A 20120-nucleotide genomic window follows, 5' to 3' on the forward strand; every position below is an offset into this window, starting at 1 on the left:
TTTAAGGTTTCAAATGATCTTGTGAAATTCTTTTGTCACTGGTCGACGCATGTGAGATCCTTCTGTCATTGGTGCATGTGTGTGAGATTCTTTTGTCATTGGTGGACACGTGTGGGATGCTTTTGGCATTGGTGGACACATGTGGGATGCTTTTGGCGTTGGTGGACACGTGTGGGATTCTTTTGTCGTTGGTGGACACGTGGGTGATTCTTTTGTCACTGGTGGACGTGCCTGGGATTCTTTTGTCATTGGTGGATGCCTGTGAGATTATTTTGCCATTGATGACACAGAGATGTCATCAATATAACGTTGCCACCTTCATGTGTTGCAGGATCCCGGTTTGTGCGCTGATTTCCACCCGAGTGGAAGGGAGGCCTGTGTAGGGCTTAGTACTGGCAGGTGAGGAGCAGATGGGGAAACACTGTAACTGAATATTATTTCTTTGTCTAGTTGTCTTTTTTGTAAACATTGTTTATCTGTACTTCCTCCTTTCCCTTTATGATTTTCTTTTGTTTGTGTGCCAAGGCTTCTTTGTGTCTCTTTCACTTATCATAAATGTCCATGTACCTAAATACCCTCCATGGTGTCTTCTGTACCTCTCTACCTTCCCTCTCTTTGAGTCTCCCTCAGTTGATGTTCATCATCTATTCTTTTTCTTTCTACTTTGTCATCTTGGTCCTTGTCACATCTATCTGCCTGATTGCTTTCTGATTTTAAGCAGCATACAATAATGTTTTCAGGTGAGAGTAAAGCATTTTGTCGTCATAAAAACTCAAGGTGGGGCGCAGACTGTATAGGATTGGTGTTTCCACACTTCAAACAACAACAAACAAAAAGAGCCAAGTTATCTATTTAATGGACTTTCATTTCATTAGCATGGACCTATTGAAATGACTGTCGTTTAGGGCTATAGTACATACAGTTCATGTACATATAGCCCATGCTGCAATCCATTCTATGGACCAATGTAAATGGTATGAAGCTTCATTTAATACTCATGTTCTTTGTATTCCAACATATCAGTAATTTGCTGTGAATTCAAGGGGATCTTTCTTTTCTTTTTTTGCTTTATTTTATTTAAGAGATTCCAATTCATTAGAAGAAGCGCTGTTTGTATTACTGAAATTGTTTAATTATGTGAACAGGAAATTGAACTTAACCCCTTCCTGCCATTAGTACATTCCATGCCGTCCTAACTGCCCTGGGCTTTAGTGCCGTTAGGACGGCATGGTACGTCCTAGTCATTTGGATGTCCTGAAACCATAGCTGCTTCCTAAATGGAATCACGGGCTGGAGGGCGTGCCTAGCGTAATAAGCACTGCCCCCTGACCCAATCCCATTATTGAAATCATGCTAATGCCTGAATGATCGTGTTATTTCAACTTTTACTTATTTGTTCCGATGTAGACAAATAAGTCCCAGCAGGAAAGGGTTAAACATACAAAAACTACAACAAACAGCGGTTCCATAAGCTAACATAGTAGATCAGGTTGAAAAAAGACAGAAGTCCATTGAGTTAAACTTAGGTTTTTCAAAGATATTTTTCTCAGGGATTTTAATACCCGTTCACAAACGCAAAAGATGCACAGTAAAAGCGACAGTAAACAAGAGAATGATGATTTGATGATAACTAATGTATTTAAATGCTTCTTTTTTTTGCGTAACTAACAATATCAGCTCATGATGCTGTTTGCAGATACGTTTCTTTCATGTAATTGGCAAGAGTCCATGAGCTAGTGACGTATGGGATATACAATCCTACCAGGAGGGGCAAAGTTTCCCAAACCTCAAAATGCCTATAAATACACCCCTCACCACACCCACAATTCAGTTTTACAAACTTTGCCTCCTATGGAGGTGGTGAAGTAAGTTTGTGCTAAGATTTCTACGTTGATATGCGCTTCTCAGCATTTTGAAGCCCGTTTCCTCTCAGAGTACAGCGAATGTCAGAGGGACGTGAAGGGAGTATCACTTATTTGAATACAATGATTTCCCTAACGGGGGTCTATTTCATAGGTTCTCTGTTATCAGTCGTAGAGATTCATCTCCTACCTCCCTTTTCAGATCGACGATATACTCTCATATTCCATTATCTCTACTGATAACTGTTTCAGTACTGGTTTGGCTATCTGCTATATGTGGATGGGTGTCTTCTGGTAAGTATGTTTTTATTACTTAAGACACTCTCAGCTATGGTCCGGCACTTTATGTATTTATATAAAGTTCTAAATATATGTATTGTACTTATACTTGCCATGATTCAGGTTTCAGTATATTTCCTTTTGCAGACTGTCAGTTTCATATCTGGGAAATGTATTTATTAGGAAAATGTATTTCTTACCTGGGGTATAGTCTTTTTTCAATTGACTGTCATTTTCAAATTCACGGGCAGAATTAGACTCGCGAGGGCGCAAAATGCTGAAGTTTATTGCGTCATTCTTGGCACGAGATTTTTTTGGCGCGAAGTTACGTTCGTTGATGCAAATTCATCATTTCCGGCGTCTTAGTTGACGCCGGGTCCTTTCACAAGGTTGCGTCATCGTTTCCGGACATTTTTGGCGCCAAAAAATATTTTTTTCTGTTTGTTGTGCATCATACTTGGTGCCAAATATTTTCATTTTTTAAGACCACATTCTTTTTTGCCTCCTGCCTTTTTTCTATGTCAGAGGGCTATGCTGTTTGCATTTCTTCCCATTCCTAAAACTGCCATATAAGGAAATTGATCATTTTGCTTTATATGTTGGTTTTTTCTCTTACATTTGCAAGATGTCTCAATTTGAACCTGTCTCAGAAATCACTGTTGGAACCCTGCGGCCTGATAACAGTTCTACCAAAGCTAAGTGCATTTGTTGTAAACTTGTGGAGGTTATACCTCCAGCTGTGGTTTGTAATAGTTGTCCTGATAAACTTTTATATGCAGAGTATGTATCCATCAGTAGTAGTTCATTACCTGTTGCTGTTCCCTCAACATCTAATGCACAAGATATACCTGTAAATTTAAAAGAATTTATTTCTGATTCTATTCAGAACGCTTTGTCTGCCAATCCCGCCTTCTAATAAACGTAAAAGGTCTTTTAAAACTCCTCATAAGGGTGATAAAATTTCAAATGACCAGCAACATACTGTATTATCCTTCTCTGATGAGGATCTATCTGATTCAGAAGATCCTGCCTCAGATATTGACACTGACAAATCCTCTTATTTAAAATGGAGTATATTCGTTCTTTGTTAAAAGAAGTGTTGCTTACATTAGATATGGAGGAAACTAGTCCTCTTGATATTAAAACTAGTATATGTTTAAATTATGTTTATAAACCTCCTGTGGTTATTCCAGAGGTTTTTCCAGTTCCTGATGCTATTTCTGATATGATTTCTAAGGAATGGAATAGGCCTGGTACTTCTTTTATCCCTTCTTCAAAGTTTAAAAAATTGTATCCTTTGCCAGCAGTTATATTGGAGTTTTGGGAAAAGATCTCCAAAGTTGATGGGGCTATCTCTACTCTTGCATAATGTACTACTATTCCTACTTAAGATAGTACTTCTTTTAAAGATCCTTTAGATAGGAAACTTGAATCCTATCTAAGGAAAGCTTATTTATATTCAGGTCATCTTCTTTGGCCTGCAATTTCTTTGGCTGATGTTGCAGCTGCTTCAACTTTTTGGTTGGAAACTTTAGCGCAACAAGTATCGGATCATGATTTGTCTAGCATTGGTAAGTTGATTCAACATGCTAATAATTTCATTTGTGATGCCATTTTTGATATTATCAATATTGATTTTAAATCTATGTCTTTAGCTATTTTAGCTAGAAGAGCTTTGTGGCTCAAATCTTGGAATGCTGATATGACTTCTAAGTCCAGATTGCTATCTCTTTCTTTCCAAGGTAATATATTATTTGGTTCTCAGTTGGATTCAATAATTTCAACTGTCACTGGGGGAAGGGAGTTTTTTTGCCTCAGGATAAAAGACCTAAGGGTAAATCTAAAGCTTCTTACCATTTTTGTTCCTTTCGACAAAATAAGGAACAGAAACCTAATCCTTACCCCAAGGAATCTACTTCCAATTGGAAGCCTTCTTCAAATTGGAATAAATCCAAGCCATTTAAGTGATCAAAACCAGCCCCCAAGTCCGCATGAAGGTGAGGCCCTCATTCCAGCTCAGCTGGTAGGGAGCAGATTAAAATTTTTCAAAGATGTGTGGATCAATTCGGTCCAAAATCATTGGGTTCAGAGTATTGTCTCTCAGGGGTACAGAATAGGATTCAGAATAAGACCGCCTGTGAGAAGATTTTTTCTCTCACGCATTCCGGCAACCCAGTAAAGGCTCAGGCTTTCCTGAAGTGTGTTTCAGACCTGGAGTTACCAGTTCCGTTTCAGGGTCTGGGGTTTTTTTCAAATCTATTCATTGTCCCAAAGAAAGAAAATTAATTGAGAACAGTTTTGGATCTAAAGATTTTGAATCGATATGTAAGAGTACCAACTTTCAAAATGGTTACTATAAGGACTATGCTGCCTTTTGTTCAGCAAGGGCATTATATGTCTACAATAGACTTACAGGATGCATATCTTCATATTCCGATTCATCAAGATCACTATCAGTTCCTGAGATTCTCTTTTCTAGACAAGCATTACCAGTTTGTTGCTCTTCCTTTTGGCCTAGAGACAGCTCCAAGAATCTTTTCATAGGTTCTAGGTGCCCTACTCTCTGTAATCAGAGAGCGGGGTATTGCGGCATTTCCTTATTTGGACGATATCTTGGTACTCGCTCAGCTAGTGTTGTTTCTTCGAAGACATGGTTGGAGGATCAATTTACCAAAAAGTTCTTTGATTCCTCAGACAAAGGTAACCTTTTTAGGTTTCCAGATAGATTCAGTGTCCATGACGTTGTCTCTAACAGACAAGAGACGTTTGAAATTGGTTGCAGCCTGCCAGAACCTTCAGTCTCAGTCATTCCCTTCAGTAGCTATGTGCATGGAAGTTTTAGATCTCATGACTGCAGCATCGGACGCGATCCCCTTTGCTCGTTTTCATATGAGACCTCTCCAGCTTTGTATGCTGAACCAATGGTGCAGGAATTATACAAGGATATCACAATTAATATCCTTAAATCCCAATGTTCGACTTTCTCTGACTTGTTGGTTAGATCACCATCGTATAATTTTAGGGGCCTCTTTTGTTCGTCCAACCTGGACTGTGATCACAACAGATGCAAGTCTTTCAGGTTGAGGAGCTGTTTGGGGATCTCTGACAGCACAAGGGGTTTGGAAATCTCAAGAGGCGAGATTGCCAATCAATATTTTGGAACTCTGTGCGATTATCAGGGCTCTTCAGTTTTGGCCTCTGTTGAAGAGAGAACCATTCATTTGTTTTCAGACAGACAATATCACAACTGTGGCATATGTCAATCATCAGGGTGGGACTCACAGTCTTCAAGCTATGAAAGAAGTATCTCGGATACTTGTTTGGGCGGAATCCAGCTCCTGTCTAATTTCTGCGGTTCATACCCCAGGTATAGACAATTGGGAAGCGGATTACCTCAGTCGTCAGACTTTACATCCGGGAGAATGGTCTCTCCACCCAGATGTGTTTTCTCAAATTGTTCAGATGTGGGGACTTCCATAAATAGATCTGATGGCATCTCATCTAAACAGAAAACTTTCCAGGTACCTGTCTAGGTCCAGGGATCCTCAGGCTGAAGCAGTGGATGCATTGACACTTCCTTGGTGTTATCAACCTGCTTATATTTTCCCGCCTGTAGTTCTTTTTCCAAGAGTGATCTCCAAAATCAACATGGAGCAATCGTTTGTGCTGCTGGTAGCTCCAGCATGGCCCCACAGGTTTTAGTATGAGGATCTTGTTCGGATGACGAGTTGCCAACCTTGGCCACTTCCATTAAGGCCAGACCTTCTATCTCAAGGTCCGTTTTATCATCAGGATCTCAAATCATTAAATTTGAAGGTATGGAAATTGAACGCTTAGTGCTTAGTCATAGAGGTTTCTCTTACTCAGTGATTAATACTATGTTGCAGGCTCGTAAATCTGTTTCTAGAAAGATTTATTATCGAGTTTGGAAGACTAACATTTCATGGTGTTCTTCTCATAAATTCTCTTGGCATTCTTTTAGAATTCCTATAATTTTACAGTTTCTTCAGGATGGTTTGGATAAAGGTTTGTCTGCAAGTTCCTTGAAAGGACAAATCTCTGCTCTTTCTGTTTTATTTCACAGAAAGATTGCTATACTTCCTGATATTCACTGTTTTGTACAGGCTTTAGTTTGTATTAAGCCTGTCATTAAATCAGTCTCTCCTCCTTGGAGTCTTAATTTAGTTTTGAAGGCTTTACAGGCTCCTCTGTTTGAGCCTATGCATTCTTTGGACATTAAACTACTTTCTTGGAAAGTGTTTCTTTTGGCCATCTCTTCTGCTAGAAGAGTTTCTGAATGATCCGCTCTTTCTTGTGAATCTCCTTTTCTGATTTTTCACCAGGATAAGGCAGTTTTGCGGACTTCATTTAAATTCTTACCTAAGGTTGTGAATTCTAACAACATTAATAGAGAAATTGTTGTCCCTTCCTTGTGTCCTAATCCTAAGAATTCTTTGGAAAGATCCTTACATTCTTTGGATGTGGTAAGAGCTTTGAAATATTATGTTGAAGCTACTAAAGATTTCAGAAAGACTTCTAGTCTATTTGTTATATTTTCTGGTTCTAGGAAAGGTCAGAAGGCTTCTGCTATTTCCTTGGCTTCTTGGTTAAAGCTTTTGATTCTTCAAGCTTATTTAGAGTTGGGTCAGGCCCCGCCTCAGAGAATTACAGCTCATTCTACTAGATCAGTCTCTACTTCATGGGCTTTTAAGAATGAAGCTTCAGTTGATCAGATTTGCAAAGCGACGACTTGGTCTTCTTTGCACACATTTACTAAATTCTACCGTTTTGATGTATTTGCTTCTTCGGAAGCAGTTTTTGGTAGAAAAGTTCTTCAGGCAACTGTTTCAGTTTGATTCTTCTGCTTATGTTTTAAGTTTTTCTTTTCATTTATGAGAATAAACTTATATTTTGGGTTGTGGATTATTATTTTTTCAGCGAGAAATGGCTGTTTTTGTTTTATCGCTCCCTCTCTAGTGACTCTTGCGTGGAGTTCCACATCTTGGGTATTGCTATCCCATACGTCACTAGCTCATGGACTCTTGCCAATTTCATGAAAGAAAACATAATTTATGTAAGAACTTACCTGATAAATTAATTTCTTTCATATTGGCAAGAGTCCATGAGGCCCACCCTTTTTTATGGTGTTTATGATTTTTTTGTATAAAGCACAATTGTTTCCAAATTTGTTGATGCTTTTTGCTCCTTTCTTTATCACCACACTACTTGGCTATTCGTTAAACTGAATTGTGGGTGTGGTGAGGGGTGTATTTATAGGTATTTTGAGGTTTGGGAAACTTTGCCCCTCCTGGTAGGATTGTATATCCCATACGTCACTAGCTCATGGACTCTTGCCAATTACATGAAAGAAATGAATTTATCAGGTAAGTTCTTACATAAATTAGGTTTTTTGATTTCTAAAGGTTTGTTTTTTTCTCTTGGAGGTGGCTTGTCCTGGACATGCAGTCTTGCGGAACTCTCTCTGTGCACTCTGATGGTAATGAGCAGCTCTCGGTAGTCAGATACTCTCCAGGTAAGAGAAAGTCTATAGATAGAAAACAACATTTTTAAAAAGTTTTCAATTTATTTCTGTTATCAAATTTGCTTTGTTACCATGATATTCTGTGTTGAAGAGATACCTAGGTAGGGGTCTGGAGCAGTGCATGGCAGAAAATAGTGCTGCCCTCTAGTGCGCTTGCAAATGGATAACATTTCTTTCCTATGGTATGGAGAGTCCACAATTTCATTCTAATTACTAGTGGGATATTCAACTCCTGGCCAGCAGGAGGAGGCAAAGAGCACCCCAGCAAAGCTGTTAAGTGTAACTTCCTTTACCCATAATCCCCAGTCATTCTCTTTTCCTTTGTCAATGGAGAATGTGCGAAGATGGTGTCTGAGATTTTAATCCATTTATGGGTACGTTTTCCTGCAAGCAAGGATTAGGGGCTATGCTGTGTCCATGTCAATCTCTTTAGTGAGAGTAATGGTGGCTTTTAGCAGTTAGAAAGCGGCGAGGTTGTCTTTGCTTTATTTCTAACATTATTGCTACCCCTTTACAGAAAGCCAGGGTTGGTTACTCTGTTCTTTCTTTTTCTGAAGGTCCATGATAGAGAGTGGAGTGTCTATCACACCTAAGAAGTTGTTCCTGCCCTTCAGCTGGATCCACAGGTAAGTGCTATTGCCTTCTAGGTTTGAAGGACAGCACTTCAAGGGTTAATACTCAGTGGATTTTTTTTGAGACATAATAATCTATCATTTATTCAGGAATTTAGTCCTTGGCAACCTGGCAGGCACTTAATCTATAGGAGGTATTATGGGGCTAATTTTATTCCCCTGTTTTAGAGGCTGGCTAGAGAGAATACGGTTCTATGTTGTGTTATTCATTTTTTATACTTAAAATGAAGGTGTAATATGCCCTAGAGAGGATTTTGTATTTAGTGCACGTTGAGATCGTTTACATTTAACAGTTAGACATCGGAAAGCGGAGTACTTGTAAGAACGGAGCTGTCTGGTTTGTCTTCTACCGAATGTTCTCTGTGTCTACAGTTGCTAGTCTACAGTGTCCTCCGGTCATCAGTGGGGTAAACCCTCAGCAGAAGCTGAGGTTATAGCGGTGCCACTTTATCAAAATTGTTTTGCTTTTAAAATTCAAAGGTACAGAACATTGTTTCTGTAAATTAGATTTTTATCGCTAAGATATTTTTGTTAGTTACTTGTGGGCTCCTATTTCAAGATTATGGACTCTGATAATAATCTAGAAATATCTTTTGCTAATTGTTTATATTGCTTGGAGGCTCACATTGTTCCTCCTATACAGTTATGTTCCACATGCCTAAATAAGATATTATCTAAGGATAAGAAACCCCTCTCAGGGCCGTCAATCTCTTAGGATACTATTGTCTGTGCCATGCCTCAGCTTTCTCCTCAAATGTCCCAAGCTTTAGCTGTTTCACATGCAGTGCCCTGCAGCTCCTCTCAGCAACATCCTGGGGGTGTTTATTTACCAGGAGACTTGGCTGCACAGATAACTTCTGTGGTGTCTGCAGCTTTATCTGCTTTCCCTACATTCGGGTAATCATAAGAGGAAATCTAGACATATTTCTACTAGTAAGGTTTCTGACCCCTCTAATTCGGAGCTGGTGAACCTTTCCCAAATGTCTGATGAGGAGGATATTTCAGTAGCTTCTGAAGGTGAGATCTCAGACTCTGACACTATAGGGGAAAAACTTTCAGAATCTGAAGAAGTTAATTTCAGGTTTAAGCTTGAACATCTCCGGTTACTTCTGAAGGAGGTTCTAGCTACCTTGGACGACTCTGAACCTTCAGTTGCTATCAACCCTAAGAAGTCTACTAAACTTAATAGAGTTTATGATTCTCCCTCTTCTGTAGATGTTTTTCCTGTTCCAGACAAGATGTCTGAAATTATAGCCCAGGAATGGGATAAGCCAGGGGTTCCTTCCCCTGTTTTTAAAAAGATGTTTCCTGTTGCTGACTCCATTCAGGACTCATGGCGCACTGTGCCTAAAGTAGAAGGAGCTATCTCTAATCTAGCTAAAAGAACTACAATTCCTATAGAGGATAGTTGTTCCTTTAGGATCCCATGGATAAGAAGCTAGAGGCTTACTTAAAAAAGATGTACATACATCAAGGATTACAATGGCAACCTGCGGCAAGTATTGCTACGGTTGCGGGAGCAGCATCTTATTAGTGCAATGCCCTGTCTGATCTGATATTAGAGAAGACTACGATTGAGGAGATCCATGATAGGATCAAGGCTCTTAAATTAGCCAATACCTTTATCTGCAATGCCAAAATGCAGGTAATTAGACTGGGAGCTAAGATGTCTAGCTTCACTAGCTCGTAGAGCTCTCTGGTTAAAATCTTGGTTGGCTGATGTATCTTTAAAGGCCAAGCTTTTAGCTTTACCTTATAAAGGTAAAACCCTGTTCTGTCCCGGTCTGCGGGAAATAATTTCTGAGATTACGGGTGGAAAGGGATCTTTCCTACCCCAAGACAAGAAGAATTGACCTAAGGGTCGTCAGATTTCTAATTTTCGTTCCTTTTGCAACTTTAAGGGACAGAAGTCTTCCTCCTCTTCTTCCAAACCTGACCAATCCAGGTCATCTTTAAAGTCCAGCCAGCCTTGGAATAAGGAAAAACAAAACAAAAAGCCTTCTGCTGACTCTAAATCAGCATGAAGGATCTGCCTCCGATCTGATTTTGGATCAAGTGGGGGGCAGGTTTTCCTTTTTTTGAAAACTTCTATACGCGATGTCCCAGATCCATGGACTGTGAACATAGTATCCCAGGGTTACAAAATAGGATTCAAGACTTGCCCTTCAAGGGGCAGATTTCTCTTGTCAAGACTATCCTCAAACCAGGTAAAAAGGAAGACCTTCTTAAATTGCGTAGAGGACCTTACCTCCCTGGGAGTTATTGAACCAGTCCTTCTAGAGGAACAAAGTCAAGGATTTTATTCAAATCTATTTGTAGTTCCCAAAAAGGAGGGAACTTTTTGTCCAATCCTAGACTTAAAGTGCCTCAATGAGTTCCGTACTTCAAAATGGAAACTATTCGTTCCATTCTTCCATTGGTTCAGGAAGGCAAGTTCATGACGACTATAGACCTGAAGAATGCGTATTTACATGTTCCCATTAATAGGGATCATTATCAGTTTCTCAGATTTGCTTTTCTGGAAAAGCATTTCCAGTTTGTTGCACTTCCGTTTGGTCTTGCCACGGCTTACAGAATATTCACAAAGGTTCTGGGGACTCTATTGGCAGTGATCAGATCCCAGGGTATTGCTGTGGCGCCTTATCTAGACAACATCTTGATTGATTCAGGCATCATCTTTCAACTAGCAGAATCTCCAACGGATGGAAAGTGAATCAGGAAAAGGAGTTCCCTTGTTCCAGCTACAAGGGTGTGTTTTCTAGGGACAATCATAGATTCCCTGTCCATGACAATTTTCCTGACACATGTCAGGAAATCCAAACTTCTTTAATTGTGCCTTTCTCTCCAGTCTGCTATTTGTTCATCAGTGGCTCAATGCATGGAGGTGATTGGTCTGATGGTGGCTTCCATGGTCATCATCCTTTTTGCTCGGTTCCATCTGAGACCTCTACAACTGTGCATGCCCAGTCAGAGGAACATAGACCATTCAGATTTATCACAGAGGATAGATCTGGATCCCCTAACAAGAGTCTTCCTCTCGTGGTGAATTTCACAGAAAAACCTGGCTCAGGACACTTGCTTCTTGAGACCTTCCAGGGTGATTGTGACTATGGATTCCAGCCTTTAAGCTTGGGAACAGTTTGGGGCTCTCTAAAAGCTCAGGGCCTGTGGACTCGAGAGGAGTCTTCTCTTCCCAGAAACAGAGTTGAGAGCAATCTTCAATGCCTTGGTAGCTTGGCCTCAATTATCTTTAGTCCGGTTTATCAGATTCCAATCGGACAACATCACCTCAGTGGCTTACATCAACAACCAGGGAGGAACTCGGAGTTCCTTGGCTATGAAGGAGGTGACTTGCATTCTGCAGTGAGTGGAAGCTCACAATTGTCTCCTATCTGCTATCCACGTTCCAGGAGTGGACAACTGGGAGGCGGATTTTCTGAGCAGACAGACTTTTCATCCGGGGAGTGGGCTCTCCATCCGGAAGTGTTCTTTCAGATAATCCTCAGGTGGGGGGTTCCAGAATTGGATCTGATTGTGTTCCGTCAAAATGCCAAGGTTCCAAAGTATGGTTCAATGTCAAGAGATCCTCAGGCCGCTCTGTTAGATGCTCTAGCGTTTCCTTGGATATTCTCTCTGGCATACCTGTTTCCTCCGTTTGCTCTGCTTCCACGAGTCTTTGCTCGTATCAAACAGGAGAGAGCATCTGTAATTCTAATACCTCCTGCATGGCCTCGCAGGGGTTCACCGATCTGGTAAGGATGTCATCTCTTCCTCCTTGGAGGTTTTCCTCGGAGGAAGGACCTTCTAATTCAGGATCCTTTTCTTCATCCAAACCTGGATTCTCTGAAACTGACTGCTTGGAGATTGAATGTCTAATTCTATCTAGACGTGGGTTTTCTGAAGCGGCCATTGATACTATGCTTCAGGCTCACAAACCTGTTACTCGCAAGATTTACCATAAGGCATGGCCTAAATATCTTTATTGGTGTGAATCTAAGGGTTTCTCCTGGAGCCGGGTGAGGATTGCCCGTATTTTATCTTTTCCTCAGGATGGCCTGGAGAAAGGTTTGTTAGTCAGTACTCTGAAGGGTCTATTCTTTTGCACAAACGTCTGGCAGATTTGCCAGATGTTCAAGCTTTTGTTCAGGTCCTGGTCAGAATCAGGCCTGTGTTTATACCTGTTGCTTCTCCTTGGAGCCTTAATCTTGTTCTTAAAGTTTTGCAACAGGCTCAGTTTGAGCCGATGCATGTTGTTGATATTAAATTGTTATCTTTGAAGGTTTTGTTTCTTCTTGCTATTTCTTCCAGCAGTGTAATTTCCCTGTACCTTTTTTTTTCATGCAGATAAGGCGGTCCTTCATACTAAATTGGAGTTTCTTCCTAAGGTGGTGTCGGATTGAAACATTAATCAGGAAATTGTTCCTTCTTTGTCTCCTAATCCTTCCTCTCATAAGGAATGTCTTTTGCATAACTTGAATGTTGTGCATGCTCTAAAATTTTACCTTCAAGCTACTAAAGATTTTCGGCAATCTTCTGCCCTGTCTGTTATTTTCTCTGGAAAGCGTAAGGGTCAGAAGGCCACTTCTACTACCCTTTCCCTCTGGTTAAGAAGTATGATTTGTTTTGCTTATGAGTCAGCTGGACAGCAGCCTCCTGAGAGAATTACAGCTCATTCCACTAGGGCTGTCTCTTCATCTTGGGCTTTAAAAAAATGAAGCTTCTGTGGAACAGATTTGCAAGGTGGCAACATGGTCCTCTCTGCATACTTTTTTCCAAATTCTACAAATTTGATACTTTTGCCTCTGCTAAGGCTTCTTTTGGGAGAAAGGATCTGCAAGCTATGGTGCTTTCTGTTTAGATCCTCCTTCCTTTGTCTCCCTCCCTATTCATTCTGTGTCCTCTAGCTTGGGTATTGGTTCCCACTTGTAATTGTAATGAAGTCATATGTGTGCACTGGTATTACTACGTGGAGTGCAATTATGCGCTCCACTTATAATCTAGCCCTTATTGTGTGTGCAGACCTTTTGTAATGCAGCGGTTAATTACTGATATATACTGTGCATATATAAACATTTATTGTGTGTGCAGACCTTAAGTAATGTAGCCCTTAATTACTGATATATACTGTGCATATATAAACATTTATTGTGTGTGCAGACCTTATGTAATGTAGCACTTAAATACTGATATATACTGTGCATATATAAACATTTATTGTGTGTGCAGACCTTATGTAATGCAGCACTTAATTACTGATATATACTGTGCATATATAAATATTTATTGTGTGTGCAGACCTTTGTAATGCGGCACTTAATTACTGATATATACTGTGCATATATAAACATTTATTGTGTGTGCAGACCTTATGTAATGCAGCACTTAATTACTGATATATACTGTGCATATATAAACATTTATTGTGTGTGCTGACCTTATGTAATGTGGCACTTAATTACTGATATATACTGTGCATATATAAACATTTATTGTGGGTGCAGACCTTATGTAATGCTGCACTTAATTACTGATATATACTGTGCATATATAAACATTTATTGTGTGTGCAGACCTTATGTAATGTAGCACTTAAATACTGATATATACTGTGCATATATAAACATTTATTGTGTGTGCAGACCTTATGTAATGTGGCACTTAATTACTGATATATACTGTGCATATATAAACATTTATTGTGGGTGCAGACCTTATGTAATGCTGCACTTAATAACTGATATATACTGTACATATATAAACATGTATTGTGTGTGCAGACCTTATGTAATGCGGCACTTAATTACTGATATATACTGTGCATATATAAACATTTATTGTGTGTGCAGACTTTATGTAATGCAACACTTAATTACTGATATATACTGTGCATATATAAACATTTATTGTGTGTGCAGACCTTTTGTAATGCAGCACTTAATTACTGATATATACTGTGCATATATAAACATTTATTGTGTGTACAGACCTTATGTAATGCAGCACTTAATTACAGATATATACTGTGCATATATAAACAATTATTGTGTGCAGATCTTTTGTAATGCAGTGCTTAATTCTTTCTCTTTCCTGTAGATGGTAATTTCCTGGCAATTGGGTCCCACGATAATGTCATCTACATATATAGCACAGGACAGCGAGACTACAGGAGGCAGAAAGACCACTCTCTGAACAGCTCTCAGGAGGAGCTAGACAGCTCACAAGAGGAAGGGGACAGCTCTGTGTGTGACAGAGGGCAGCGTTACACTCGCTATGGGAAATGCGTGGTGAGTATCCAGCTCTTAAGGAAAACTTTCTTACTTCTGGACTTCACTTGCCATTTCCCTCTCTTCCACCTATTTTATGTCTTATATTCTCTCTTTCTGTTTCTATCTCCACCTTTCCCTCTTTCTCTCTCACTCTTTCTCTTCCCCTTACTCTCTCACCCTTCCTACCCCCCATTCCTCTCTCACTCACCCTTTCTTTTTCTCCTTTCTCTCTCACTTACCCTCTCTCCCCCTTACTCTCTTACTCACCCTGCCCCCCCCCCCCTTACTCTCTCTTTCACCCTTACTTTTTCCCCTTTCTCTCTCACCCTCTGTCACGGATACCAGATTGCCAAGGCTACCCCCCACCCCCCTACTGCCCAGCCTACTCCCTTTTACAATGGATTTGGCCTTCTCAGGGCTTACAGGATATCCCAGACTCTTAATATTGCTACTTTATTGTTTGTACCTCCTCACAAAAGAGCTGATTCCTGACCAGGAAAACCCTTCATGGCTGGCCGGGCTCCTGGAACTGCTGATCGGCCACATCACCCCTGACACCCGCCTATCACCTCTCCGGCTGGCCAGGCTCCTGGAACTGCTGATCGGCCGCATCACGCCAGACACCCGCTAACTTTACCCCAGGTTGCTCCAGCAGCCCTTTGCCCCAGAGCTCAGCTCTTTTGGGTATTGGTAGCCCCAATGGAGGACCAGAGTTTGGGTGATTGCCGGAAGGGAGCTCCCTTGGGAACCAGGGATTTTGGACACCCCCAGCTCCATATCTTTTCCAGGCTGTGACTCCGGTCCCCAGTAACAGATCATGCCACTTTTTGGACTGTGGCATCTGGGGACTGAGAGCTTTCCAATGATCAGCCGAAACCGCCACATGTACTGTGAGGAATCTATGGGACTGTGGCTCCTAATGACACCATGGAAGTGCCATCGTTTCCCTGGGATCACCCCGAAACTGCGACCTAAGTACTGTATGGGACTGTGGCTCCTATGGAGGCATTGGACTGTCTGGAGGGGCGGGAATGGAGGGAGATCTGGGAGTCAGATAAGACCCTTTCTGTGTGTATATAAGTAGAGTGTGTTTCCCAATAAAGTCAGTTCTTGTTTCACCTGAATACTGGTCTTGTCTGGTTATTTGGGTGGGCTCTGGCTATAATCACTTTCCAGCTATACAGCTGCAGGATCCAAGGAGGAAGCAGGACCCTTTGGCGGAGCTACCCTGTCGGGGTAGCCGGTATCCGTCACAATTGACTGACAGAGGAGAAGTGCCACAGTAGCCTGCAACTATGGAAGCCGAGTTCTTATGGAGAGTACAAGAGGTGCTGGCCCAGCTGGACAGTCCTGGTTCTGAACAGGACGAGCTGAGCTGGAGAAACATTATCCACCAGCAACTATGGAGGGAGGCTCTTTAACAAGAACAGGACTGTTATGAAAAGATCCTCCCCACCACAGAGGAAAGGTACTGGCTCCAGCTGAACTCACCATAGCTTTTCCTGGGAGAGCAGGGGGGGGGGGGAATGGCTATATGAATAATATGGACTGGTCCAGACAGAGATGGAGGTAGAAGAAGGGTAATGGGCACTACGGTGGTATGCGGCCCAGGTATGTCCAGATATGGAGACGGATGATCCTACAGAGGGCTTTTGCTTTGGTGGCCCTGGATTACTATTTATAAAGCTGGCAGAGGACCCAGACTTGGGAAGTGAAGCGGAGTGAAGATTGACGGACATTAGTGGGTACCGAGAGAGACTGTTAAATCTCTTGGGGGTACCCTGGCTGCAAGACAATCTGGATTACCTAGCTGCCCACGAATAGGTGCTGGAAAATGCATACAAAAGGCTGCTAGATCTCATTCAGCAGCCTGCCACAGAGTCTGCAGGGAGCTATGGTACAGCAATCAGAATGTATTGGACTTTTCCTCAGACGAGTGGCGACCGGGAATGAGCTACCAAGAGCTTATGGTCTTGGACAAGGGAGCCACCCCAGCAGAAGCACTGGCAACAGGGCAGATAGCTGCTGACATCTGCCCTACATCTGTGACATCTCTGGAGTCCCAGGGAGAGGAGGTAGTCATCCTCTCTCCCCAGACCCAGGACTCAGAGATTGTGGATTTAATTGACTTTATCTGAGGAGGGACAGACAGGGAGCCTCCAGCCGAAGAGATGGAGCCTCCAGCCGAAGAGATGGCAACAGGGCAGAGCACCACTGGCCTTAGCCCAGCACCTGCAGCAGCCCCGGAAAACAAGGGAGAGGAGGGGTTCTACGCAGCTACAGAAGAAGAACTCCTATGGCGTAGGCAGCAAATACTGGAACATCTCGGCAAACCTAGTTCTGCACAGGTCGAGATGGGATGAAGGGATGCATCTACCCGGCAGCTGGATGAGGATTCAAGGGATGAAGAAATCATCTCATCCCCCAAGCGGAAGAGGCAGTTCCAGGGAGAGGAGACAGCCGGTCTCTCTCCCCAGCGGCAGAGCCATCCCCAGGGAGCGGAGGTAGCCGACCTCCCTCCCCAGCAACAGAACCCCTTCCTGGGAGAGGAGACAGCTGGTCTCTCTCCCCAGAGGCTTGGTGTGATCCAGGAAAAAAGGGTCAGCATCCTCACCCCCAGGCGGCAGTGGCCAACAACCAAAGTGGAAGGGAGTTTGGGGCTGGGCCATCCAGCTAACTCAAAGCCATACCAGTGGGGGAGATGTTACAGAAGCCGCTGTTATTTTCGGAGAGGAACGCAGGCCAGCCTCCTCCCCACTGACTATGGACCCTGGAACTTGAAATAATTTTCTCTTTTGGGAGGCGGGTTCCCCGGGAATGTGTGAAGGGCTTTTGCCCTGGAGGCTGAGTTGCCCCGTTTCCCCGAAATCCCAGAGACTCTGGGAGGTGGAGGACCCTGGGGCAGAATTAGGGTTCCGGTGGCTGGGGAGGCAACCAAGGGTGCCCCTGACATCCCCACAGCAGAAGGGCCGGAGCTGAGCCCTTAAAAGGAGATTGATCACTGCCCACCACCACTGGATTATCCTGGAGGAGCGGTGGATACTGCAGGGCCGGAGTTTATCCCTGTGGTCCTGGAAGAGGCTGAGGTGGTCCCCTGTGTTCACCCAGCAGTGGAGTTGGCAACCGGGCAGGTGGGTGTTAATCATTGCCCTCTCACCATCCAGGAGGATTTTCCAGTGGGGGGAGTGAGACAACAGCCCCCACCTGTATACCCCAGAAATGCAGAGCAGTCTGGCTCGGCCCCCAACCTTGGGCTACAGCAGCCCCAGCTACCCTGCCTTCTCTCCAGCAGCCAATGCCTTTCATGGAAAAGTCAGGAGTCCACTCTGTTAGTAATGCTTGTAAGTGGACACCTGTTCTGGGGCACAAGCTGGAACCCTGTTTTGGGGAGTGATGAGACTAGGCCTTATGTGGATATTCCTGTGCCCCAGGGTGCAGGGGATGAATACCAGCAGGGAGCGACAGTGATCCCACGAAACCAGGGAGGGGGTAAAGTACTGTATGGTTTATGTGTTTTGGTGTTTTCTAGTGGGAGATATTGTAAGCGGTGGGATGACCTCTCCCGGCAACCTACAAATGGAAGGCCACCACCGGACAGCCACAAGCCGACCCGTTGGGGTCTAGCTGGGTCTGCCGGACTAGAAGGGGGGAGCACTGCCACGAATACCAGATTGCCAAGGCTACCCCACACACCCCTACTGCCCAGCTCACTCCCTTTTACAATGGCTCTTAATATTGCTACTTTATTGTTTGTACCTCCTCCCAAAAGAGCTAATCCCTGACAGGGAAAACCCGGTCGGCCGCATCACCCCGGACACCCGCCTAACTCCCCTCCGGCTGGCCGGGCTACTGGAACTGCCGGTCAGCCGCATCACGCCGGACATCCGCTAACTTTACCCCTGGTCGCTCCAGAGGTCCTTTGACCCAGAGCTCCGCTCTTTTGGGTATTGGTAGCCCCTAGGGAGGACCACAGTTGGGGGATCACTGGAAGGAAGCTCCCTTGGGAACCGGGAGTTTTGGACACCCCCACCTCCATATCTTTACCAGGCTGTAACTCCGGTCTTCCAATGGAAGTGCTGCCGCTCCCCCGGGATCACCTCGAAACCGCAACCTGAGTACTGTGGGTCCTATGGAGGCACTGGACTGTCTGGAAGGGCGGGAATGGTGGGAGATCTGGGAGTCAGATAAGACCCTTTCTGTGTGTATAAATAAAGTCAGTTCTTGTTTCACCTGAATACTGGTCTTGTCTGGGTATTTGGGTGGGCTCTGGCTATAATCACTTTCCAGCTATACAGCTGCAGGCTCCAGGGAGGAAGCAGGACCCTTTGGTAGAGCTACCCAGTCGGGGTAGCCGGTATCCGTCACCCTGTCTTTCCCCCTTCCTCTCTCACTCACCCTGTCTCTCCCTCTTCCTCTCTGTCACTCTTTCTCTTCCCCTTTCCTCTCTCAGTCACTCTTTCTCTTCCTCCTTCCTCTCTTATTCATTTTCTCACTTTCACCTTCATCTCTTCCTTACTTTTCCTAACTCACTTGTCCTCTCTTTCCCCCTTCCTCTATTACCTTCTCTCCCTCTTCCTTTCTCTCTTCCCGTTCCACACTCATTCATCTTCTCCTTCCTCTCTTATTCATCCTCTCTAGCCCTTCTTCTCTGTTTTCCTATTCCTCTCTCACATCTCTCTCTCTCTCCTCATTGCTCAATCACTCTTTCTCCCCCTCCTCTCTCACTCTCCCTACCCTTTTCTCACTCATCTTCTCTACCGCTCCCTTTCCTCTCTCCTCCACCCTCTTGCCCCAGTTCCTCTCTCACCACCCATTTTTCACACATTTTCTGTTTCTCCCTCTCCTTTCTAATTCCTCTTCCCCTTCTCTCTTTTTGATTCTACAAAGTTAGTAATATTGTTGCTTCACGTCACCTGCATAGATTTGACACAATCTTGGCCAGTTTGTGGACCTTAGGCACTATGTTTCTGTGCTACTTCTCTATTAACCTCTCCTCAGTCATTTCCTTCCTCCTTGTTCTCTTTATTTATTCTCTCTTTTCTTTACTCACTTCTGCCTTTTTACTCTTTCTCTGCATCTTAGGGCCACTCCAGCTTCATCACACACTTTGACTGGTCAAGGGATGGAAAATACATTATGTCAAACTCTGGAGACTATGAAATACTGTACTGTGAGTATTAGTGAGTACTAATCAAGGTATCACCCAACTTTGCTGCAGATGAATATTAAAATATAGGGGGGTAGTTATCAACGTGTCAACTTTCCTGCCTTCGCTGGCCCAATACGCCCGCCTAAGCTCGCCTACCATCGCCGCCGCGGACCTGAAAAAATTCGCCTACGTTATCAATAAATCTGTCAAAAAGCTGCGCACCAAGTACGGGGCGATGAGCAGCGGACTGTGAGAGTTATCACTCATCCGATTTCGCTGCTCTTCTGCTTTTTGACAGCTTTATTGCTAGCCTGTCACTAAGCACCCACACTAACTACACTGTTCTACCCACTATACCGGCACCCCCGGAGCCCCCCGCAACTCAATAAA

At 43.3% G+C, this 20120-nt stretch overlaps 1 protein-coding gene across 3 annotated transcripts in view; it reads left to right on the forward strand.

The window, feature by feature from the left end:
• The window catches only part of EML3 (EMAP like 3), an 89809-nt gene that overhangs the window by 54328 nt on the left and 15361 nt on the right, over window positions 1–20120 (forward strand). For 2 of the 3 annotated variants that reach the window (XM_053719954.1, XM_053719955.1), the window contains exons 17-20: window positions 332–399; window positions 7586–7674; window positions 14409–14599; window positions 19664–19751. In XM_053719954.1, coding sequence (XP_053575929.1) covers window positions 332–399; window positions 7586–7674; window positions 14409–14599; window positions 19664–19751 — 436 coding nt within the window. Of the gene's footprint in view, window positions 1–331; window positions 400–7585; window positions 7675–14408; window positions 14600–15060; window positions 15706–19663; window positions 19752–20120 lie in introns of those variants that run through there. The other variant, XM_053719956.1, reaches the window with a different exon arrangement.

The sequence above is a fragment of the Bombina bombina genome, chromosome 7 (genome assembly GCF_027579735.1).
Source record: "Bombina bombina isolate aBomBom1 chromosome 7, aBomBom1.pri, whole genome shotgun sequence".
In the NCBI taxonomy this organism is placed as follows: Eukaryota; Metazoa; Chordata; class Amphibia; order Anura; family Bombinatoridae; genus Bombina; species Bombina bombina.